The 24,093-nt window shown below is 38.1% G+C and overlaps 3 protein-coding genes across 4 annotated transcripts; all 3 read right to left on the minus strand.

Moving 5' to 3' along the window:
* Positions 1–4,794: 4,794 nt before the first annotated feature.
* On the minus strand, positions 4,795–10,783 carry LOC132132487 (YLP motif-containing protein 1-like). The gene is made up of 9 exons (XM_059544878.1): positions 10,693–10,783; positions 9,751–9,970; positions 9,439–9,607; positions 8,643–8,670; positions 8,169–8,545; positions 5,932–6,025; positions 5,672–5,745; positions 5,530–5,573; positions 4,795–4,922 (listed from the first exon to the last, which is right to left on the minus strand). The coding sequence occupies exons 2-7, from the start codon at positions 9,961–9,963 to the stop codon at positions 5,739–5,741; spliced, it is 888 nt and encodes a 295-aa protein (XP_059400861.1). The 5' UTR covers positions 9,964–9,970; positions 10,693–10,783; the 3' UTR covers positions 4,795–4,922; positions 5,530–5,573; positions 5,672–5,738.
* Positions 10,784–14,535: 3,752 nt separating this feature from the next.
* Positions 14,536–17,356, minus strand: LOC132132409 (uncharacterized). Of its 2 annotated transcripts, XM_059544774.1 has the most exons (7): positions 17,255–17,355; positions 16,868–17,053; positions 16,671–16,785; positions 16,451–16,540; positions 15,825–15,986; positions 15,354–15,533; positions 14,536–15,262 (listed from the first exon to the last, which is right to left on the minus strand). In XM_059544774.1, the coding sequence occupies exons 2-7, from the start codon at positions 16,946–16,948 to the stop codon at positions 15,057–15,059; spliced, it is 834 nt and encodes a 277-aa protein (XP_059400757.1). In that variant the 5' UTR covers positions 16,949–17,053; positions 17,255–17,355; the 3' UTR covers positions 14,536–15,056. The 2 variants fall into 2 exon arrangements, with proteins under 2 accessions (XP_059400757.1, XP_059400756.1); XM_059544773.1 differs by having other exon boundaries at positions 16,868–17,356.
* Positions 17,357–17,405: 49 nt separating this feature from the next.
* On the minus strand, positions 17,406–20,489 carry LOC132132265 (uncharacterized). Its single transcript, XM_059544638.1, has 9 exons — positions 20,333–20,489; positions 19,769–19,907; positions 19,604–19,684; positions 19,146–19,517; positions 18,884–18,979; positions 18,569–18,798; positions 18,194–18,372; positions 18,015–18,102; positions 17,406–17,833 (listed from the first exon to the last, which is right to left on the minus strand). The coding sequence occupies exons 1-9, from the start codon at positions 20,393–20,395 to the stop codon at positions 17,438–17,440; spliced, it is 1,644 nt and encodes a 547-aa protein (XP_059400621.1). The 5' UTR covers positions 20,396–20,489; the 3' UTR covers positions 17,406–17,437.
* Between the last annotated feature and the right edge of the window lie 3,604 nt (positions 20,490–24,093).

The raw sequence follows: 24,093 nt of genomic DNA on the forward strand, positions 1-24,093 counted from the left end.
CTTCTAGCAACGACAGGGGAGCGGTATAATTTAAAGTGTTTAGCTAGTTATCTCCTTGTTGTGAGATGTTGTTTAATTGTTAATGTTAACCGGTTTAATTGTGCAACTATCAACATAAGCTAGCGAGCTGGCTAGGGTCAGGCTAGTATCTTTCCATAAAGTTGACATTCTTGTGAATTAAGTGACTGACAGGGTCTGTCGCCCCAATCCGAGGTAGCAGCTCGGGCTTTTGTGCAGTTATTGGCCCCAATTTTGTGTTGTAATGTTAACTTATGTGAAACAGGTGTTTCTAATTCTGACTCCCATCGCGTGCACGCGCATGGCGTCATACAATGGTGCCAGTTGCGAAAACAGACAGTCGTAAGTAATACATTGCAATTTTTGTATTGGTGTTTGATCGTGTATTTAACTAAACGTATCTGATTTACAGCTTGGACTGTCTAGCTGTGTTTTTGTTGTTTGTGTGTTTTACTGCAGTAAAAAAAAAAAAAAAAAACACTGCTCGTTTTCTCTATTGCAATATTCCTTTTCATGAAACAAAATGTGTTTGTTAGAGAGCATAGCAATTTCAGGAGTTTTGTTAAATCTGCCTTAATTACTCTGCCCTAATGTTGATACACTAAGTAGACATCCAAAAGGCCCTTTTTTATCGCCACACGTACCGCCGCGGCGGCGGTATAAAGTGCATTTGCAGCCTTTGACCACTGAGTGGCGCTTTAACCACAAGTTATCAAACAAGCGCATCAAAGCACATTATCGCTAATAGACGTCAGTTTTGCCTCACTGATGTGTTAGATTTGATGGCTTCAGTCAGGGAAAATGAAAGAAAAACACTGTAGTTAAAATATTTAATATTTAATATCCACAGACGAAAGTTAGGTACTTATGAAGTTATGTGCATTTCTTAGAACGAATTCAAGCAGGATGTCAAGCCTGTGCCTGAACCTGTGATTATATTTTCTCTAATCTACATGGTATTAAACCATATTTTAGATTTGACACATTTAAAAGGTGTGCAGTATTATTTATATTATATTATGGGTTATATTATTCAAAATAAATTTTGGTTTACTTTGCATTGGAGCATTAAAAGTGGTAGCCTATTTTAGGGGGGTTGGCTACATGGATTAATATGCAAAATGTCAATATAAGGATTACTTTATCACAGAATATCTGTTTTCGGTGGCACTTGTTTAGTTTAAAAGTAGACATGTCAAGCTTTCTATAGATATCTCTCTCATGTATTTTCATTGAGTATTCACGGAGTTACAGTTCATTTTAATGACGTGTTTGTAAATGAAGATCGGCGCAGACAAAGGCTGCAGACAGCACACCTTGTTTGTTATCTTTATTTTATAAGTGCACAAAGTTTTGTTGTTATTATGTCTGTATCCAAAAAAAATGACTCATAACGCGTATCCGCGTTAATCGACTCCAGAGGGTTAATAAAACAACATGCATTTTTGTTATTCATTACCTGTCCTTTAACTTATTGGGAAAAAGACATTTGTCCGTAAACTGATTAAGAAATTGTTGCATGTTTAAATGTGAAGCACTGTATAATGTCGTTCCCATTATTTAGGCCTAATTTGCCTAAAACAAGAAACGAAATAAAATTAAACCGGCATGATTAAATCTTTGAAACTCTAAAGAATTAATAAAACGTCCTCACAATTAAACTCAAGTTCTCTCATTATAATCAACAACATTCACACGAAGTAAAAAAAAAAAGCTTTAGTAATTGACATTGACAACTAAAGTAATTTTAAAGGGAACCTTCTTTACTTGTTTTTAAAGTAGGGTAATATCATATAGCTTAAAAATTAAAATTAAGTTTTAATATAGTTCTTTATCATTCATTTAGCAGTCAAATTTATAACTGATGATACAACAAGATGAACAAGATGATAAAAAAACAGTACTGTTATTACCTTAATGCTGGAAAGATGCTATTTTTTTTAATACTAGCCCATCATGCATCTAACCATCCACTCAGCTTTAAGAGCTGTTCAGATTAAAACTGCCAGCTCCGCTGTGAGTCAGTGTCATGGACGGAGGACCTGTTAATATTTTTTCTAGTTTATATTTCCATCTCGTTATGCCACTGGTGTAGATTTTTTATTTTTATTTTTTTTGTCTTATAGAACTTATTTGTAAATAGAGCAGTCACTGTCTGTGTCTACACCGGACGCGTCACGCGAGAGTTGTCATCTGTGCCCCATAGCGAAAAGTGTGTCTAAACTTGATGACATCACACTATAGTGTCAAATCATCTGAACACAGTGTCAGAACATTTCATCATAAACAGAACGAGCATCAGTTCACTGATGGGGATCGAGTCCAGTGCATCCATCACTGGGTTCTGTTGTCTTTTGTTGGATCGTTCCACTTGTGTCCGGTGTAGACCTGGCATGCGTTTTTTTATTGTTTTATTTTACAGCCCTGCTTGTTTTAATGTTTTTATTAAATATCTGTATTGACTGCATGGTCATATTATCGAATTATTCACTGCCATGATGCGACCTACAAAAGTAAAGCTTGGCGAGTCGATGAACGAGCATTGCTGCAGGTTGATTTTCGGCGGATGTGCTGTGCTTGTGTTCGCGCGGTCGTCTTCATTTCGTCGGGTGAAACATCTCTCTCACTTGCAGCAGAGTCTGTGAGAAGCAACAACTTCCCCTCCACGCGCTCTGATACCAGAAACATAACATAGCATATAAAATTATAATAATAATAATAAAAAAATAACTGGAGAGTTTCAAAGTGGCTTAAGCTATTTTGTGTTAACTGTTTCCCCTATAGCCTATCACATGCCAAACTAATAACATTGTAAGCATTACATCTTTAATTGCTGCTTTCTGCTGTGAAAATTTTGTTTGTGATGAAAATAACAGTATATTTTTGTCCGTTTTTTTTTATCTAAACAGATCGATTAACTTCAAGATTTCAAAATCAGATAGCATGCTGATACTGTAGCACTGTAAGATTACATTTGTTTGAACGCATTATTGCAAAAGCGATTGAGTGTGAATCTGTTTAAATCATGCTTTAACCCGAAAATAATCAGTAAAAGAAACAGACAAACTCTTAACATCCAACAACGCTGTACTCTTGCAGTCAACCTTCTGATCAAGCTAAATATGTTGGCTGTTGGCATGAATTTTACTCGTGATAAGAAGCTCATATTCAAGTGTTTGTGCAAAAATTATTAATGTGCATTAATGACAGGGAGGCGCCGTCTCATCACTTTAATTTTTCATGATAATGAATGCATAATTTTTTAATTAACATAATATCGTTGTGTCTCACATAGGTACATTAAAAATATATCTACTGAAAGCTTGAAATGTTTTTAGACGAAAAGGAATAGTGTAATGTGTGAATGTTGCATTTCTCTCGTCGGAGAGAACCAGCACTGTGAATATAGCCAAAACAACAGTCATATATAAACCGGTTCAGCAAGTGAAAGCCTCTGTCCATATGAAAGAGCAGTTCACACTTTTATCTCGACCCCCACAAACCATGAATAACTACCCAAAACCCAACCCCCTCCAGCTGAACAGAATTCGGTCTGTGTTTTGGTTCTGAGGAACGGTGTGTTACTGGGATGCCTGCACTCAGCAGTAGGCTACTCTTTGTATTCATAATTTTCTCGCAGCCCATATTATTATTTTCACAAGACCATAATGATAATAACAAATCATCAATTAATAATTAATCATTATTTTACGAAAATCATTGTTATTTGTGATCGTGGATGTTTGCGGGAGGCTTTAAGACCAAGCGGAATCCTCTGTTCCCGCCTCACAGCGCAACCCAGTCTCATATAAAAACGTACCCTGACTACGTTGGTCCAAAGTGCAAAACGTAGAGGGGTTACAATAATAGCCCTTGAATTGTATGACTGTTACGTTTTTTTTTGCCTATTCTTTTGCGTCCAAGTCACGTGACTTTCAAGATTCCGACCGTGGGAACAAAAAACATGGCAGACATTTCTCTTATTTTTTGTGAAAAAAAATCAATATTTAGTTAGTTAGTTTCTGCATAAAAATACGTTTTGATTACATTTCTAGCGAGAAATATATATTTTATTTTCATAATATTCACTCAGTGAATGTACATAATCACTCGCTTGTTCGTTGTTGCGAAGATTTTTCAGATCTCGCCAGAATAACGTGAAACTGCAACGTTTTGGTTGCTATGGACGCTGCTATCGCCTAGCATAGCTGTGGCCCCAGATTCCACATACTCTTCCTTGCGATTTCGCTCCGTCTGACGGATCAAACCCCTGCCCACTATATGCGATTCGTCTTGAGGTTGATTTGCTGATCAACACATTAATCCGTGGCAGCTGGAGAAACTAATGTTGACAAAGTGACGAGTTACAAAAAAGAAGAAGTACTTTTGGTTTGGAATCATTGTTAGTCCAAGAATATGGACTGGCGTGTTATTTGTGGTATTACTCAATATCGAGCGTGATATTTCAATAAATATCCAGGCAGTGTTCCACTGATGTGATGACGTTTATGACATATTCAGTGCTGCCACCACGTGTCTGGTCTTAGTAATACCTGATCTATATTATATATATTATAGATCAGTGGTAATAACTCATTTCTGGTGTATTATCAAGTTTTTCTCTGCATGGAGGTGAATTAATTGTATCTATATTATTTGAAGTATGCAATATCTATCTATCTATCATCTATGTGTGAAGGAGAGAGATGATCTGTCAAGCTTTTGTAAACACAGCATGTGTTCTCTGGTTTGCTACAAAGTGGGAGTCTTTCAGGCTTTTTAATTTTTTTTAATATACTGTAAACAACATACACATAGCTTATGGAACAAAACAATGGGATTGAACATTTCCTTAATTTGTGGTGTTCTCCTCCGTCACCCACTGTGGCGGCCAAGTTTTCCCACTGTAATAAAAAGAGATTGTTATTAATTTAGGTCTATACATCAGCCATGAATTAAATTCAAAACAAACATGACAAGGTTAAGGGCAATGAGGAACAGCACGCCACCCCTTCATTCAGTAGGTTTATAAACTTACAGTAATCTGATAACAGTAAATTACCTGCCTATGGTAATATTTTGGATAAGGTTTGTATATGCATTACCTACGGTGTAGCCGTTTATTTGAAATCATATACCTCTGCTCTGAAGGTATCCATTGTAAAAGACCTCTGCAATTTGCTGCACAATATTAGTCTTGAAAATTTGGTCATGAAAGACCTCCCCTTTTGCTCAGAATAAATTGGTTCTTATGTCCAATATATGTCTCTCAATTATGGCAGTCAGGTTTATCTGCCTTAAAGGTCCCATGGCATGGATTATTTCATTGGCTGACATGCTTGCATGTGAAATAGCCAGCATTAGATGTGAAACTCTCTCGAAGAGTGCCCAAGGACACTTCGACACACTGAGCCACAGCCACCCACAAATACAAGCCAAGGCTATTACTTTAAGTTTTAAAGTACTAAGAATTAGGCTATTCCAATCAAAACTATGATAAATTGTACATACCAGAGTGAACAGGGCTCCCATTCCACCAACTTCATTCGGATCCCCTGAAAAAACATCAAAGTTAGGGGGTTAAGGGGTTTCCAGTTGGGGTGCTGCAATTCCACTGAGTACATCTAAGACTTTTAAATATTGTAAAGCTAACCTTCTGCATTTTGCAGCGGATCACCCTCTTCACTGGGTAGTAAGGTTCCCCTTCTAAGATCCCATGGTTACATTCTAAAAGAGCAAAAAAAAGTACATGAGTTTGACCTCATACATCTTCATCAATGAATTAAAAAATGATTTTGACAGGCAACACATGATATATTTATGACTTACGTATATCTGGCTAAGGCAAAATAATCACTTTATTTGAAGTCTGATTTGAAATGGTGAAATGTAAATCTAGGAAAGCTTAATAACCTTTGGGTGATTTTTTTCCCCCTCAGTTTCTTCCTTGTAGACATGTCTGAGGCTGCAGAATTCTTCTGCTTCTTTTTATTGTTTGCAGACATATCTGTTGAGATTAAGGAAATGTATCTGTGAAGAGCTGTTATTACAATGAATACTGGTCTAAATACCTTTATTCCGATAACAAATATATAATATCACATTACAATTGGAAAGATATAGATTGTAATCTTTTGCAGGGCACTCATTGAAATGCATGGAAATTGTTTAACCATATGCTGTACGGTCACTTCTTCGCTCTACCAAGGGTTATAGACTACAAGATGTACACACAGGTGACCAATTGAAGGAAAAGCCTGGAAGATGAGGGGAAAAACAATGAATGTAGTTCCTCCTACACATATTACCTTTATCCTATAACCTCAATATTGATGGGAGATGTGTCTTCCAGACTTCCATTCACAGAGCACAGTGTCTCACAGAATGATTTACTAAGTATGAAGATTTTGTCAATCTGATTCAATGAATTTTACAAACCCCAATTTCAATGAAGCTGGGTCAACTATAAAACGAAAATAAAAACATAATACAATGATTTGCACATCATTTTCAACCTATATTAAATTGAATACTCTACAAAGACAAACTGAAAAACTTTATTGTTTTTAGCAAATATTAACTCATTTTGAATTTGAAGCCTGCAACATACTCCTAAAAACCTGGGACAGGATCAAGACTGGGAATGTATGGAACATTCCACAGGTGAACAGGTTTCATTGGAAATACGTGAGTGTCATGATTAGGCATAAAAGGGGCATCCCCGGAATTCATTCACAAGCAAGTCATCATGTGACGGTGAGAATCACTACTGTAAAGGATATTAACGTGGGCTTAGGAACACATTGGAAAACAATTGTCAGTTAACACAGTTTGTCGCCACTACAAGTGCTACGAGTGCTGTCCACATTTGAAATAGATTTTGGAAATCATGGACGTCGTGTTCCTCGGGATAAAGAGGAAAAGGATCACCCAGATTGTTATCAGCGCTAAGTTCAAAAGCCATGGGGGTGTGTTAGTGTCCATGGCATACCCATGCCCCATGACATTCAAAATGAGTGAATCTTTGCAAACAAACAATAAAGCTTTTCAGTTTGAACATTAAATATATTGTCTTCATTGTATATTCATTGAACATAGGAACTTCACTGGAATAGGGGTTTTTATGATCATCAGGGGCCTATTTTATAAGTGTATAAACACATATAAACAAACTGAGAAATAAGAAACTGATTACGATGACAGGAATCCACGCTCCCCACAGAATATGAAAGCTTGCGAAGTTACACCATATTTTGAGTTGATTATCATTTATTATTACATGGCTTGGTTAAATTCTAATGTAGAATGCGGTCTGTTATTTCTTGATAACAGACCACTGCTAAGTATAACACACCGCTGCCATGAAAAACAGAGCGTTCCCATGGACACGGTGTTCTTTAACGGAAGCAATACAATCATTTTAAAATCAATAAACTCCTTTTTAAATCAATATTTTGTGTAAAATTATTGATTTATTTGGTAGGTAGCCTTGTAATAACTGGGATAATGTATAGAGAGGCGGTTGTTATAGTGAATACAACCCCTTCAGGCTGATTCAAGTCCCGATCAGCCTGTCGTGGTAGTATTCGCTATAACAACCACCTAGAACAAACCAGCACAGGATGGGAATTGTTACAGCCATGTATTTTGATGTGTGTGTGTGCACATACTGAGCTTGTCCATATACACAGTAGACTAAATGAATTCTATACAGCTAAAAATGAGGCACCAAACACCTACAGCAGACTTTGGATGTGCAACAGTGCTCTCCATCATCATCAGTTCCTATATAGATTGAAGCTGTTCTAGTGGCACATTGTGGCAGATACCACCTCAGTAATTCACTTGCCAAAAGTTTGTTTTTGCTTCAGCATCTGTCAATCATCCTGTCAGAATTTTAAAAATGTTATATTTCCCTTTAGTAATATTTGAAAGGCAAGTTATCCAGACCTACATATTACAGTAGTTACTGGTATAACACCTCAGAAGTCACCTCACACTAATCAGTCACTTGTATTTTTTTTTTTCAAATTTAAATACATTTCCTTATTTAGAGTATTATTTCAGTTTAAGAAGGAGAGATAGATTAAATGTTTAACATGGTTATCATGTATACCGTGATTAAACAACATATGAAAAAAAAAACTTACTGCGTTTCTGCTGAGGTGGTTCAGTGATGGGTAGGATGGGAGGACTGGTGGTGAGTTGGATGGTGGACTGGATGGGAGGAGGACTGGTGATGGGCTGGATGGGAGGAGGACTGGTGATGGACTGGATGGTGGACTGGATGGGAGGAGGACTGGTGATGGACTGGATGGTGGACTGGATGGGAGGAGGACTGGTGATGGACTGAATGGGAGGAGGACTGGTGATGGGCTGGATGGGAGGAGGACTGGTGATGGGCTGGATGGGAGGAGGACTGGTGATGGGTTGGATGGGAGGAGGACAGGTGATGGGCTGGATGGGAGGAGGACTGGTGATGGGCTGGATGGGAGGAGGACAGGTGATGGGCTGGATGGGAGGAGGACTGGTGATGGGTTGGATGGGAGGAGGACTGGTGATGGGCTGGATGGTGGACTGGATGGGAGGAGGAGGAGGACTGGTGGTGGACTGGATGGGAGGACTGGATGGGGGGCTGCTGGTTAGTACAACCTAAATGGTACAAAAAGAGGAAATTATTCACCTCCTGTAATAAGAACAAATGTCCCCTTTTTTCTAACAGGGACTGTGCTCCATAAGGAAACATCCAGTACATTTGTATATATATATATATGAAAGTGAAGTGACATTCAGCCAAGTATGGTGACCCATACTCAGAATTCGCTCTGCATTTAACCCATCCGAAGTGCACACACACCACAGTGAACACACACACACACACACACGCTGTGAACACACACCCGGAGCAGTGGGCAGTCATTTATGCTGCAGCACCCAGGGAGCAGTTGGGGGTTCGATGCCTTGCTCAAGGGCATCTAAATCGTGGTATTGAGGGTGGAGACAGCACTGTACATGCACTCCCCCCACCTACAATTCCTGCCGGCCCGAGACTCAAACTCACAACCTTTCGATTGCGAGTCCGACTCTCTAACCATTAGGCCACGACTTCCCCTATATATTCATATGTAAGACTCTGAAAGCAGAGAATTTTTTTATTAAACAATTATCAAAATTGTTGGTGATTAATTGTATAATTGATTAATAATCTCAAATATCAATTAATTGTCGCAGCTCTAAAAGAAACACCTATTGGATAAAGCAAAGACCAAATTTGATGAAGCAACAGATGAATAGCTATTTTTGGCCCACTGTGGTTTGGCCTGTGACAGCGGTACCAAGAAAATCCCCAACTGTAATTGCTGTCACATTTATTTTTATGTTGACTGTGGAGTAAGATTTTAAATAATCGCACACACTTACCATTAATTAACAGTTCATAAAGAGCCTTCATCCTGTCAAGGCATTTTTCAGACTGGTCTGATAGCTGCCATTTTGGCTGGAGGACTTGTGCGGACCAGGTTTTCTGCTTCTTTGTTTTCTTTCCAATGAAGACTATGGCCTTGTACCCCAATGTGTTTAACTTTTCGACCTGAAAATAAAGATATATAGATATATATAGAGATATATAATATAATATAATATAATATATATGTATATATATACATACAGAAATATAAGCAATTATAAATGTCTTAAACATTGTGGGCTACAGTACAGACGTTAAACACATACCAAGACAGATGCCTCATCAATAACATGAGAGGTGGTTTGGTTTTTGTTTTGGTTTTTTAACCAGTTCTCCTTTCTGTCCTCAAATTTCTTAAGTTTTTTTGCCAGTCTTTGCTTTCTTGGCTGTACAGACTGGCAATATTTGCAGGTCTTGGTGGCCACACCAATAGCTGCTTTGCAGCCCACACAGGTTGTTATTGTTGACCCTCGTGGCATCTTAAAACTAGAATATAAAACAATCAACATTTAATAACCAAAGAGACAAAGGAACTGCCTTATTTAAGTGTTACATTACAAATGTTTGTAATTTGGACTATTTCAGCATTATCAGTAGGCTAGTGTCAGATATCAACACTTCATGTGTGTTTCATATTTTCAAACGCGATACAGCACGAGATATCGTTAAGTTTATTTGGTGTTTAAGTGACTATACATTTCTGCCCTTGAGCCATTTAAATGACCTGTGTGTCAGCTATTGCAGTGCATTTTGGGATTTGTAGTATGAGTGAGTGGTGGGAGTGCGATTTACCGCGGACCATTAATAAAAGACGTATGAAATTATCCGTCCACGGAAAAAATATCGATATATGACTTTTAGTCCATATCGCACGGCCCTACTACAGAGTCTATGCAACAATTACCAGTACTCCATTGTTTCATATACCTCCAAGTTGATTTCTGCTGCAGTGACGTGAATTTGGAATCAATAAAGTTTTCAATTTATCATTCTGACCTCGATTAGCACATTGCCGCCAACTGCAGCTAACGTTAAATGCGGTGGCTAATATACGTTAATGCTGGATAAACCCCTATGTCATTGGACACATCCCTATAAATTCATGGTGATAAATAATTAACGAATAATGGCTTAGACAGCGCTAACTAACTTTATTATTCAGGTTCCGTTAGCCTATGTTGATATCACTACGTGTATTCATTACCTACCTTTGAGGATGTACAGTATGAATTAGTGATGGGTCGTTCGCGAATGAGTCGACTCTAAGAGCCGGCTCTTGTAGGTGAACGACGGGAGCTGGCTCGCATATCTGAAGAGCCGACTCTATTTAAAAAAAATTATATAGCCTATAGAAAATAAATCATTATGTAATAATTAAATAATGGATGCATTTTATTTTATTTAAAATAATTGACTAATTCAACCAAAAATATATATATATATATATTTCGACTGTCTGATCAGCCTCACATTCTGTTCCTGTCAATCATACACGAGGTGTCAACCAATTATACGGCATGAGGGAGGGGCCAAGACATCACACAATCACACACACAGTGTCAAACTCGGAGGAGAGGAAATAAAAGGAAAAACACAACAGCTTTTGAAAACAAAACAAAAGCAGGAAAGTGAGTCGGAAGCACAGCAGCATTTGGAATCATTTTAATGATCATCAGCCCCTTGCATTTCTGAATTCAAATCTCTCATAAAATTAAAATATGATCAGCATTGTGTGTGTGTGTGTGTGTTCATGCTAGTTATACAAAACATAACTAGTGAGATAGTTCATGCTGACTATATAACATGCCAAAAAAGTGGGACCAGTTTAATCCTTTCAGTTATTTATTTTTCTTTAATATGGGTTCTATTATGTTGTTCAGATTCAGATTGTATTTGTTTTGTAATGTTGTTTTCTATACATTCAAAAGTTTAATAATAATTTAAATGCAAATGTTTAATAGTATTCTTTTTTCATAACAAATCAATGCATTTTTAAAGAAATTGTGAGTATGATTTCATTTAATAATTTAATTAGAATTGTTTTTCATAGTCAAAACATTATTGTTTTTTAAAGAGCCGTTTGTGAGCCAAAAGAGCCGGCTCTTTTCAGTGAGCGGAGTCAAACGAGCCGGCTCACGAAAAAGAGCCGAAATGCCCATCACTTGTATGAATGGTGGGTGGCGGAGACAGTGGACACCCCCTCACTCACTTGTCAATCTGCTGACCTCTGTGCCTCTGTGATAGGGCAACCCACGTGTCAATCAATGACCTCTCACAGCTACGTTGCCCACACTTAAAAACGTGATGCCACTTTTGTGACAGTTATACATTTAACCATTGTATGGTGTTCGGGTCTGTTGGACCCGTTTTCATTTTTTATCAAAAGAAAAATGATACGATTAATTATTTGTTCAAACTCCGACACTTTGACCTTGGCTCATTTTCTGTGAAGAATATATATTTATTTCATCATTTAACATACGCTTTTGTCCAAAGCGACTTATAAATAAATACAATATTTACAATAGAAAATATATCTGAACACATTTTCAATGACCACACACTGTACACCACATTTATATTATACACAGGATATTCGGGTCCACTGGACTAATAGAAGACCGGGGCTGATAAAAGTGTGGAAATTGTAGGTCCTGTGTACCTTTACTCTGTCCCCTCCTGTCAGGGCCTGCTGTTAGTGTGTGTGTTTTTGTATATGGTTTATGAGAACACAAATTTGCATAATGACATGGGTATTACAACGAAAACATGGTTTGTGAGGACATCTGTGTCCTCATAAACCATACCTCTTAAAAAAATCAATACTAAATTGTGTTTTTAAAAAACAAAAATGTGAAAAGTTTTTTTGTGATTGTTAGGTTTAGGGGTAGACTTAGTGTAGGGGGATAGATACAGTTTGTACATTAGAAAAACCATTACGCCTATAGAGAGAGCCCCCGTAAACCACATATCCAAGTGTGTGTGTGTGTGTGTGTGCCCGCGCGTGCGTGTGTGAGAGAGAGATTGTGTGTAAATCTAAATCTAACTATATCTAACTATATCATTAGATGCATTGTGTAGCCTATTTGCTGTGGCAGATATAAATGATTTGAATGACTGATTTGAATGACTGTGTTCATCCTGGCATAAAACCCTCCAAAATCATAAAGATATCCAGGTAAAATAAAATATATTCCAGACTTTTCAAGGGCCCTCTCTTCCTTTGGGGCCCTGGTAATCAGTACTGGTTTTACCCCCAGTCCGATGCCCCTGCACACACACACACACTTGAAGCCCTCAAAGTGCTCTCTGAACCAGAGCCTGTTAGGGCACATGTCCAAAATGTGAAATTTTTAAAACTTTGTCATAGAGCTTAACCAAATACATCTCTGGAAAGGTCTTGACCTGGAGAGTAACATATTTCAATCTGAAGGTTCTATATTATTCCTGCTTTGAGATATTGACCTTTGAACCTTAATCACAGGGCATATTTGAAGGCTTATAATTATGGGACAAAAAGGGTTACATACATGAGACCAACTGTAATAGAAAGGTGTTGACATGGGTTATAAGTTCAGCATAGTCACCAAAGGGTGCGGTGGGGGGGGGGGGGGGGGGGTTGGGAGGCTATGGCGTAAAAATAAAAATCCCCCATTGAACAAGACAATATTTAAAGTCTGATGCCAAAAATGTGTTTGACATCCCCTAAACCCCCTGGAATGCCACCAATTAAGTATTTACAACTTCCAATTTTAAGGAAAACCCAGGGTTTAAAAAAAAAAACTACAACTCCCTAGACCCCTCTTCAGTACTTGTGTAGACATCAGCACCCCAGTTGTAGTTCCTCCATATTAGGGTTTTCCTAGGGTTGTGAAAACATATATCTACCCAATATATAAAATATCACAAACTGTCTAATAAATAATTATACTGCATGTATATGATCTATGCTAAGAGAAGACAAAAATGTTTGTTTAATGACGATAGTTTAACTAAAACATGAGACCAGCGCGCCAACTGCTCTGCTCACTTGACGCAAAGCGGACTGTCCTAATCTCCATAGTAACGGCCACGGCCAATGTTGCTACTTCCGCTATTAAAAATGTAAAAAAAAACACACATTTATTTTTCATAACTGAAGGCGTGATTATTAAAACCGTCATATTTGATGTCAATCTAGTGTAGTGCTGAATTATAAAACACAAATATAATTAAGACAAGAGATATTTAATTTTCCACTTAATGTCCGCCGTTTTTGTTTTCCCGACAGGAACCTCGAGAGTCACATGATTGAGACACAAAACAAAATTTTTTGAAAGTTTAACAATCACACAGTTTGTGAAGGAATTGACATTTACCCTATGACATTTCCGCTTGACAGCTGTTATGTCTGCCTGAAGCGCCTGCAGTCCTAGCCTGGATGTCAATCAGTTCGCTGTGATTGGCCGCCTCGTCCAGCGGCAGTCACCTTCCCCACGTGAGCAGTTGACAGCCTCATGAATATGAAGCCTAAAATATCGTTTTGGCCCTAGTGGCTTGCTATCGTACAGGTAATATGAGTAAGTTAACACTGACAAAGGCTAAATAATATATAATAATATCTCATAATATATGTCTAATAATATATTACTTATAGGATACAATATTCATTTTAATTTTACAAGAGTGTCTGGCCCTGATAGTGTCTGCTGAGAAATGGTTTGGCCCTCAGACAAGTCTAGTTGATGACCCCTGCCTTAGAATATAGGCCTAATACTACAGACTTAGTTGAAAGGAACAACTCACACAATGGGATAAAACAGTTAACTGACTTAAATGAAAACTATTCATGAATCAAACAAAAGAGACATGACTATAGTTGAAACAACAGTTCACTTTACTGGGTGAAATTAATAAAGTAGGCTTTCTAGAGCTAAGAGACTATGCCCTGTACAAAATAAAGACTATATATATTTACATAGGTAGGGGTGTGTGTGTGTGCGCGTGTGTTTACGAGAGAGTGAGAGTGTGTTTAAGAGTGAGTGTATGTATGTATGTATTTGTGTGTGAGTGAGTGTGTGTGTGTGTGTGTGTGTGTGTGTGTGTGTGTGTGTGTGTGTGTGTGTGTGTGTGTGTGTGTGTGTGTGTGTGTGTGTGAGCGAGTGAGTGTGTGAAAGTGAGTGAGTATTGATATACTAACGTGGAAACATAAGCTGGAATACCACACTGTTGGAGACAGTAACAATACAATAGGCTACGTAAACTACAGTAGGTACAATATATACAAACTATAGTGAAGCTACAGTATGTAGGGATGCGCAATACATTTTGACCAAAAATGTAATGCTAAAAAAACCAAGGTAATTTGTCATGTTTGACAGTTGTGAATCACCAGTGATTGGGTTGGGGCAGAGGGTGGGGACTAATGGGCTAACATAATGGGTTTTTACAGTTTCAGAGGAATTTGCAGTACATGCTCTAAACACAAACAAATCTTACAACAGCAGTAAAATAACCTCAGGTTTCACATACAAGTTATTACAGCACTGACGTTTGGGTTCAACACAATGTAAACACATCATCTCCCTAATAACTACTCTCCCAGTTCCTCATCAGTTGAGGAAGTATTCTCTGAGTCTTCCTCTTCGGAAAACTCATCTAAGGGCAATGTTTGCAGTCCAAGAATACTTTTGTATGTTGTGCGTGCTTTAGCCAGTTGTGCTTCAACTTCACGCAATCTTCTCTTCAGCACACAGAGTAGTCCCTCACGTCCTTTCTCCATTAAGCCCTCTGTACTGCCTGAGAATGTGACATTAAAATATAAAGAATTGAGCCAATGGTTACCAGAGAAGCAAATAGAAGAAAGAGACTTCCTATGTGTTGTCCTTACATTTCCCACTGGTGTCTTCAGTGAGCTGAAAGGTAAACTCTTCAATCAGTCCAGCAACACTCCTCATGTACTCCATGTGCTGCTTGACTTCGCGAACCACAATAAATTCTTCTTCTTTCAGTCTAGCCAGCAGCATTACCTTGTCAAAAACATTTTTTTTCCGCTCCATATCACCATGACCTGCAATACATTACATCAAGGTGTTATCTTACAACCTCCTATAAAAATATTGGGACAGAAGATATTTTGCATGCTGTACTACTACAATAGAGAAATAAACCCTGACAGGATGAGATAGAACATCAGCTCTTTGCGAAGGGGTTCGATCACATCCATTTACAAATTACTGCATTCTTTTTTTTTGCATATTGCCCAGTGTCTTAACATTTTTTTTTCATCGGATTCCATATTTACATCAAGATGTGTGCATCAAACAATTTGTATTCTGTACATTTCAGAGGAAGTACTTACATTCCCATGGCCAGGAGTAGTTATCCACAGCCAGGAGTTCATTGGGAGGAGGCAGTTTTTCAACTTCCCCCACAGTAGCATTGTGGTCATTGATGGCAACTTCCAAGGCTTTCTTCTCAACAGCAATCTTTCTTCTCAGTTGATGCCTTCGCTTGTTCCCACCTACAATGAGAAACACAAAATGAGTGTACATTCACACAATCACTACACAAAAGCACCATACAAAATAAGACTTCACAATATGTGTGTATGTTTTATGATTATTGTGACAGATGTTTTGTGATAATTTTTGCATCACAAGTTCCATAATCATTTGAAAAATTGTGAAAAAACTTGGGACATTTCTTTCAGAATCTATATATTTTTTTAAAATAGAGGAAAAAATTGGTAGGTCAAGACATCTCTGCACTATGCAGAAATATTGGAAATATTTGGATATTGCACTCAACCTTATTATGATTTTCACAGTTTTTCAGTATGCTGCCCTGACTTGTAGTAAACCTATTTCAAAAGATGTTTTTTTTTTTTTTTTTAATAAAAGGCTTTGCTATTTTTACTATGTATAAATCAGTAGTGAATTCATTTTTTCACAAAACTGCATTACTAGCGGCCTTTTCTGCTCTCACCAGACTGACGATACAGCTGAACTTTTCGCTGTTTGATGCCCAGATATAGCCCCTCGATGGTTCTCTGCAGGTCATTTTGGATTGTTGCTCCTTTGGATGACAACAAACAAATTGATTAATGCCAATTTCAGTTTACAATCAGCCTCTTTTCAGATGGCCCTGTACAAGAGCAGAGCCTATGATTCTTAAAATATCCCATCAAATAATTTTTTCAAAGTACCTGAGGTCCACTGCTGAACATCAGACACCCACTGCTGGACTGTGTCTTGCTGTAGAGATAACTCATCTGTGAGTTTCTCCAGGTCCTTTGTTGCCTCTGCAATCCTTTGTACAGTCTGTCCAAAAGAAATATCCTTGTTAACAAATGCTGAGAATTTAAAAACAAAAATGTTATTATACATATTTTCCTAGTTGTACCTTGATGTATCTTTTGGCCAGTGTCCGGTCAAGGTTTTCTGCCTTTCGCTTGTTCCAGCCACTTGCCTGGATTGTTAGCATGCCTGTGCGAACTTGACACACAATGTATGTGCAGTAATTTAGGTTCACAGTGAGGACCACAGGTCAGATACTACATTGATCATTCTCTAATATTGTCACATAAACCTGGAAATAATCATACAATTAATTAACGTGTCAGAAGTTAAATTATTATTAAGAGAATCCTGATCAGCGTAAAAGTGCTGACTAGACAGTTGTTTTCTAAGGGAGCACCTATGCATGGAACTCTAAAATGCAAAGGCCGAGCATCAGTGTTAAAACCACTTGGTCTCAATTTGGACACAACTTTACATGAAAAATGCTTACCGGCTTTTGACATGTACTTGGAACATATGGCTGCTCGAGAGAGGAAGCTGTTAACCTGTTCAACCTCCTCCCCGATTGTTGTTCCAGCTCCTTCTTGATTGCGTCCCCCCCATTTTAAACTGTAACACATTTAAATGAATGTAATAATTTGGAAAACAACAAGTAGGGGCAGAGGACAGACAATCACGTGTGGTGCAAATGGTAAGTAATACATCTAATTGTCATTATTACCTCACACATCCATGAATGCGCTTTTGCATGCATGATGGAGAGAAATGGGCGCATGTTCAGCAAGTCCTCCAACTCTGGACAGTGGTCCACAACTTTCTGCAGATATGGCCAATATTTGCAGACCACATCAGAGCAAAAAAACTGGACGGTCTGTGAAGCTAGCTGTTTCTGGAGATATAATGGGTATGCAAATATTTCTCCACGGAACATATTCAGTCCCTTCAGCAAAACCCCATGACGGCAGACAGCAACTTCAACACCTTCCTCGTCTAGTTTGCTTCCAGACTTGTTGGCAGACTCTCGTGCTGCGGTCCACTGACCCGCACCACATCTCCCTTTCCCTGGATTCTTAAACAGATGGCAAATACAGACATTTACACAGTTACATTTTACAAAATAAGCTGTAAATCATGGTATTATGGCATTTGATGCAAACCATTTTTGTTTAAATTTTGGGGGAAAAACTGGCAAGAATTCATAAAAATTTAAATTGTGGTGTTACACATGAAGAAATATAAATTTAGCTTACATGTCCAGTTGTTCGATGGATGTAATCAACAAAGGAGGACACCTCAGCATCATTGGCCAAAAAAACTCCATCAAAAAACCCATCAGGTCTTGAAAGAAATATATAGATGTGGGTTAAAATTACTGTATAAAAGTAATTTATGGCTCACTAGCATTTCATTGTACATGAATGTTACACACCCTGGTTGGCTTTTGAAACGATATAATTTGCGGTTCCCATCCACTGCAACTGCCAACATGGAGGGTGTGCATGCAGGGCACTGAAAATGCTGGACCTGAGACAGCTTGTCAACCTCAAATTTGGCATAGGCCCATTCGAGGAAGGCCCTCTGCATTGTGTCCCCACAAATCTTACCACTCTTAGAGCAAAAGTGAAAAAACAAAACAGTAAGTAACTGTTTCGAAGGTTGGCTTTAGACTGTGGTCATGACGAAGAAAGGGCTCTGTCAAGAAATATGTGCTGAAACTTTGGGGATTGTAACAACAAGTCCTAACAATGAATCTGTTATTTAAAAGGTGAGCCAAACAAGATAACTAAATGATGAGTCCACTCACTCGCCCGAAGAGTTTGGTACGACACTCGAGCATGCTGACAAAAGCTTGTCTCGACATCCCTGGGGCAGTGATTTTTAGATCCTCATACGTGGTGAACAAGTCCACCAAGTACAAGGTCTCAAAATTGACAGTTGCTGGCCAGTAACCACTTTCAACCAGATCACTTATGGTCACTGGCAAGGTTTTTCCACAGGAGCAGTTTACTGATGGAAGGAAGAGGTTGTACCTTCCTGAAATTTCAGACAAAAACAATTATCTCTTGTTCACAAGAAACAAAAAACACAATATGAAGAAATAATAAAAAAAAAATGTTACCATTCATTCCAATTAAAATAACTGGCTTTCCCTTGGAAAAGCTTGTTTGCCCAGTGGAGCAGTCGCAGCAGGGAGGAACGATTGGTAACATGCAATCTAAAAAGCAGAATTAGTTTACATATTAGAGTAAATGAAACCAAAAACTCAACAGAGAGGGTGTTGTTTCTATCAAACACAACTTCATCCAGCATGTTTGTTGGAGTAAACCAAGATTTGTGTAAAATGTAAAACAGCCTATATGACCTGAGACTTAAAAAACTACCTTTTTCATGATAGGAGAATTTCCCTTCCTCGTGCTGCTGAACAAAAGTGGATGGCGGCAGGTGTCTGAAGAACCCCTCCACCATGGATGCTCTGTTATGAAGCACCAGGGCCTCATGTGTGGAAAGGTCACAGGCTGAGCAGTAGAGTGATCGCGGTAAACAGTCCCTACACATCACTACTGCAGCATTGTGTCCACAGTGATGGCAAACCCCCTCCTTGGGCTTCTCAGATGACAACATATTGTTCACCATGAAGGGCCTCATTACTGTCCAATTCTCCAGAGAGGTAGATTGCCTGTTCCTCCAGTCTGAGGGGAAAGGTTGTTCAACACCACTTCCCAAGAGGTCTCGGACATCTTGAATGAGAGAGTCTGAAAATGAAAAGGGAAGAAGGCAATGTTAAATCTGGGCAATTACCACATAACAAATGAGGAAACAAGTATTAAGGGAAAAAAACCAAAATTTTCGATGATCACAGTGTCTTCAGTTGTGCTGGTAGACGGAGCACAGGACACGCTTTTAACGCTTGCTGAAGAAACTGCAAAAATATAAATATCAATTTAGAACTTGCTCAATGGATAATGAATGCAACTAATGATGAAAAAACAAACAAAAAACCAACCAGTAGCTGAATCTCGCTTTCGTTTCTCTCCAGCTCTACATCTTTTCGGCAGAGGTTGACCATCTTTGTCCTCATCAGGCCAAACACACAGATTTTTGGATTGTTTTGACCCTCCTTTAGTTTGTCTATGCTGATCCACCTAAATAAACAATTAAGCCACAGAATAAACCACCACCCACCAAGGTTATCACCACCTATAAACATCTCATTATAAAACCAATGTTATAATATTACATTGTAAAAATTCAGTCTAATGGTTGTGTCCCTGTCTAGAAAACCCGTTCTACATTGAAAAATAGAAAAGAAAGTTAAACGTTTTGACAGAATATTGAATTAAACTCTCACTGGCTCTAACGTGTGAACTCAGCTCAGCTCAGAACTATAGCTTGCATTTGAATAAAGACATTGAACCTGGTACTGTATGGTTGCACTTTGTTTGGAGTGTTGCAGTTTTGCACCTTGATACTTCTTCCCTGCTATACCTCAGAGCCTATTATGGTCTTAGACCTTGTAATTAGCATGTAATTCGTATGCTTTTTCCAAAACTGAGATAATGTTATTTACCTTGCACTCATCCAGGAACGCATCAACCAGGAATATGGCATCTTCGGGGTCAAGGTTATTCATTTTCAACTTGGTCAAGTTATTTTTCCAAGCTTCCTTTTCCTCCTTGTTTACCTTTTCCTGCTTATTTTCCCTCGTTTTCTTCTTCTTCTTCTTCTTCTTCGTGGGGCCTTGACGCGTCAACACCCACCCATCAATGAGATCGCACCACACATGAAGTTAAATACACGGAGGTTCCGGTAGATGGCAAAATTAAAAACAGCGGACTGATCGTAACTCGTCACTTTGTCAACATTAGTTTCTCCCGCTGCCACGGATTAATGTGTTGATCAGCAAATCAACCTCAAGACGAATCGCATATAGTGGGCAGGGGTTTGATCCGTCAGACGGAGCGAAATCGCAAGGAAGAGTATGTGGAATCTGGGGCCACAGCTATGCTAGGCGATAGCAGCGTCCATAGCAACCAAAACGTTGCAGTTTCACGTTATTCTGGCGAGATCTGAAAAATCTTCGCAACAACGAACAAGCGAGTGATTATGTACATTCACTGAGTGAATATTATGAAAATAAAATATATATTTCTCGCTAGAAATGTAATCAAAACGTATTTTTATGCAGAAACTAACTCAAAATATTGATTTTTTCACAAAAAATGAGAGAAATGTCTGCCATGTTTTTTGTTCCCACGGTCGGAATCTTGAAAGTCACGTGACTTGGACGCAAAACAATAGGAAAAGAATAGGCAGAAAAAACGTAACAGTCATACAATTCAAGGGCCATTATTGTAACCCCTCTACGTTTTGCACTTTGGACCAACGTAGTCAGGGTACGTTTTTATATGAGACTGGGTTGCACAGCGCACGGGTCTCGAGGCTTCACTGTCTGCGGTTTGACTTTACTGAATCAGATAGAGGCCAATACAACTTATTGATCATGAGCCCAGGGCCAGCGCAAGCTCAAATGCCGCTATAGGCAGAGGCAGAGCACGATCGTGCCGCCCCCCTCACATTCACAATTACGGATCCTTAAGATGCATGTAAACAATTTTTTTTTAATCTATGAAATTACACGTAAATAAAAACGTGCAAGCATGTTTTCAGAGTTTTTAATTTTTTCATTCTGCAAAAAGGTGAAAAGGGTAGCCTACACAATGCAACAGCTAAGTATAAATTCTGTTTTATAGGCTAATAGATAGTGTACAGAATGAAACTAAACATGTGCACTCAACTTTTTAGCTCACAAAACTGGAGTTTTCGATTGTTTTCTTGACTGATACACACATTCACACACCTTCATTTCAGAAGCGTGCGCGTCGGGCTTTCGCAGCGGCAAAAGCTTTGATTGGGTCCTCGAGTTTAACTTGTACTTCGGAGATCATTTTTATCAGTTTAAGCTTTGAGAAACTGCGTTCTCCATAGCTCACAGTGACGGGGAGAGTGAGAAGCACTCTCAATGCTACAAAAACATTTGGAAAATTGTTTTCCATCCCTTTTTCACAGATGAATTTAACCGCATCCAGTGGTTTAGATCCAGCAACCATGCAGGCGTCTGCCCAAAGCAGTCAGCTCTTCAAACAATTCATGCCCATCAACATTTCGCGAGTCATCCTTGAGTCAGGGCCTTTTCCAGTCCTAAGCAATCCTGAAGGCTATTCTATTCTCCTTTTCTTTGAGAGATGCGATGTCATCTAAAAATCCAAATACGCGCCCATGGTCTCTAAGCAGCGAAAAGCGCTCTTCCACGGAGGCGATTACTCATGACCAGATAAACTTATTCGGTTTGACATTTTTTAATATACATTAAAGTATTTTGCATACATGTAGACCTACTAATAGGGCGCTGCCGTGCGGGAATTTTTATTCGAAATGTAAAGTTTTTTTTATTTATTTATAGCTTTTATTTTATTTATACCTAATGTGAAACAAACAAATTAATTATTCTCTCTCTCTCGCCTTCTCTCTCTCCGCCCTAGGCGGCTGCCTAGTTCGCCTATAGGCACGCGCCGGCCCTGCATGAGCTCAACATTTAGCAAGGCAGGAAAATTCTAACGGGAGGAAGACGTATATCATTGAGCTAATGCTGTTAAACAGAGAGAGAGAGAGAGAAACTAGTCTAGGGCTATTCTTAAACTTGGAGCTCATTATATTGAAGTAGCCTACAAATCCAAACACCAGAAACCTTATGCATTTTATGAATAATGAAATGTTATGAAAATTATGCATTTTATTTATTCACACTGTATGGTTGAAATAATATTTTAGTTCACAACTTTAAGTTCCGTTGTTTAAAAAATGCTTTATTGGCTAATGTTTCATAAACCTTCGGTTGCTCTAAAATGCCATTGTTAATTTCTAAAATGTTATGCCATTATTAATTTCACAGTATTTTTACCACCTAAATGACTAATCTTTAAAGTCACAATTCTATAATGGTCAAAATTACTCAGGCCAATGGAATTTTTTTAACGACATTATTTTATTATTATTATTATTATTATTATTTGAATAATTGTAGCTTACATAAATAAAGCAAAACAAATATTAGGATTGTCCCTTATTTTTTCCCTTGTTTTCCTAAAGAATAAACACATATTTTTACAAGAACAAACATGATAACATATTATTAATTAATAAAAAATAATTAAACTTGAATTTAAATACTATTAAACTAACTTTAAATTCTCAAGAAGTTTATAAGTAAAAAAAAGTTCTAAATGAACTTGTTAACAATATAATTAGAACTAACAATATAATTCGATTTTTTAAAATGAACAATTCCTGTATAAAATGGGACAGCAACCTTTATATCAGTGGTTCTCAAACTTTTTTTCCAGCGGGCCGCACTATGGTCTGAGTGTAAGTCTACGCATATAATTTAAATATTACGTCCGCAATACAAGCCAACCTGATTTATAATATTATAGCCTAACTATTATGATATATAATCTATCACATTCATTGAAATAAACAATTCTACTCCCCATAAATAAAACACCTGATGTTGTCGGGAGCTGACCAATTTTGTGAGATTCAGCTTGAAAGCAATAACACAAAGAAGTTGCGATTGTAACGCCTGTGTCAGTATACTTTGCGCATGAGCAATCCGGATGCAGACACGGCCAGCGCGGACGCAGACTTCTTCAATTTATACTTCTGAATGCGCAGGCTGATGGTCCGCTCTGCAATTGCCCATAATTATTGCACATCTGACTGTCTTTATATTCTTTTACTGACGGATTGCACAGGTTCGAGTAGCAATGAGCTTCTTCACTCTGCCTGTGTTACCGGCCTCAGACCTAGGGGATATCTGGGCTGGCAGCAAAGGACACACAGGCAGTGAAGCACTGTGTATCTGTGAAAACACTGTGAATAAATAAAGAGACAGACAAAATGAGTGTCGTTCCTTTGGTGCGTCAGTTTACTTCTGAGATCTTAAAACTTTAGTAACTGTAAACACTTCTTTAGTTACATACAAAAATAACTTCATCTGCACATGAACTTATGGTGTACACATAAGAAATATGAATACATACACAAAGGCAATATATAATTTACATAGTGTGTGGAAAGAAGAGTGTACAAAATAAATCAATAAATATTCACATAAATTTCACTCTCATTACTAGAAAGATGACAAATGTGTCACTTAAACACACAGAATGTATAAACTAAAATCCAACACCATTTTACATACACCACTTCACCCAGATTGACTCGTGTCATTCATTAAGCGTGTGCGCAAAGCACTCAAAATGGCGACTG

This window comes from Carassius carassius, chromosome 49 (assembly GCF_963082965.1).
Source record: "Carassius carassius chromosome 49, fCarCar2.1, whole genome shotgun sequence".
Taxonomy (NCBI): Eukaryota; Metazoa; Chordata; class Actinopteri; order Cypriniformes; family Cyprinidae; genus Carassius; species Carassius carassius.

Bases quoted from the DNA above. Each gene is read 5' to 3' on its own strand.
- LOC132132487 (XM_059544878.1), bottom strand. From the start codon at position 9,963: ATGCCACGAGGGTCAACAATAACAACCTGTGTGGGCTGCAAAGCAGCT. The intron at 8,671-9,438 runs GTAAGTGTGTGC...TGTACCATTTAG, and splicing joins TTATGAACTGTTAATTAATG to GTTGTACTAACCAGCAGCCC. The intron at 8,546-8,642 runs GTCCTCCCATCC...ACCCATCACCAG, and splicing joins AACCAGCAGCCCCCCATCCA to TCCTCCTCCCATCCAGCCCA.
- LOC132132409 (XM_059544773.1), bottom strand. From the start codon at position 16,948: ATGCTAACAATCCAGGCAAGTGGCTGGAACAAGCGAAAGGCAGAAAAC. The intron at 15,987-16,450 runs GTGAGAGCAGAA...TTCTCATTGTAG, and splicing joins TCAGCTGTATCGTCAGTCTG to GTGGGAACAAGCGAAGGCAT. The intron at 15,263-15,353 runs GTAAGGACAACA...TCACATTCTCAG, and splicing joins TGAAGACACCAGTGGGAAAT to GCAGTACAGAGGGCTTAATG.
- LOC132132265 (XM_059544638.1), bottom strand. From the start codon at position 20,395: ATGAATAACCTTGACCCCGAAGATGCCATATTCCTGGTTGATGCGTTC. The intron at 19,518-19,603 runs GTTTTTTTCCCT...TTTCATTTTCAG, and splicing joins TGTGATCATCGAAAATTTTG to ACTCTCTCATTCAAGATGTC. The intron at 18,103-18,193 runs GTGTGTAACATT...ATTTCTTTCAAG, and splicing joins CGTTTCAAAAGCCAACCAGG to ACCTGATGGGTTTTTTGATG.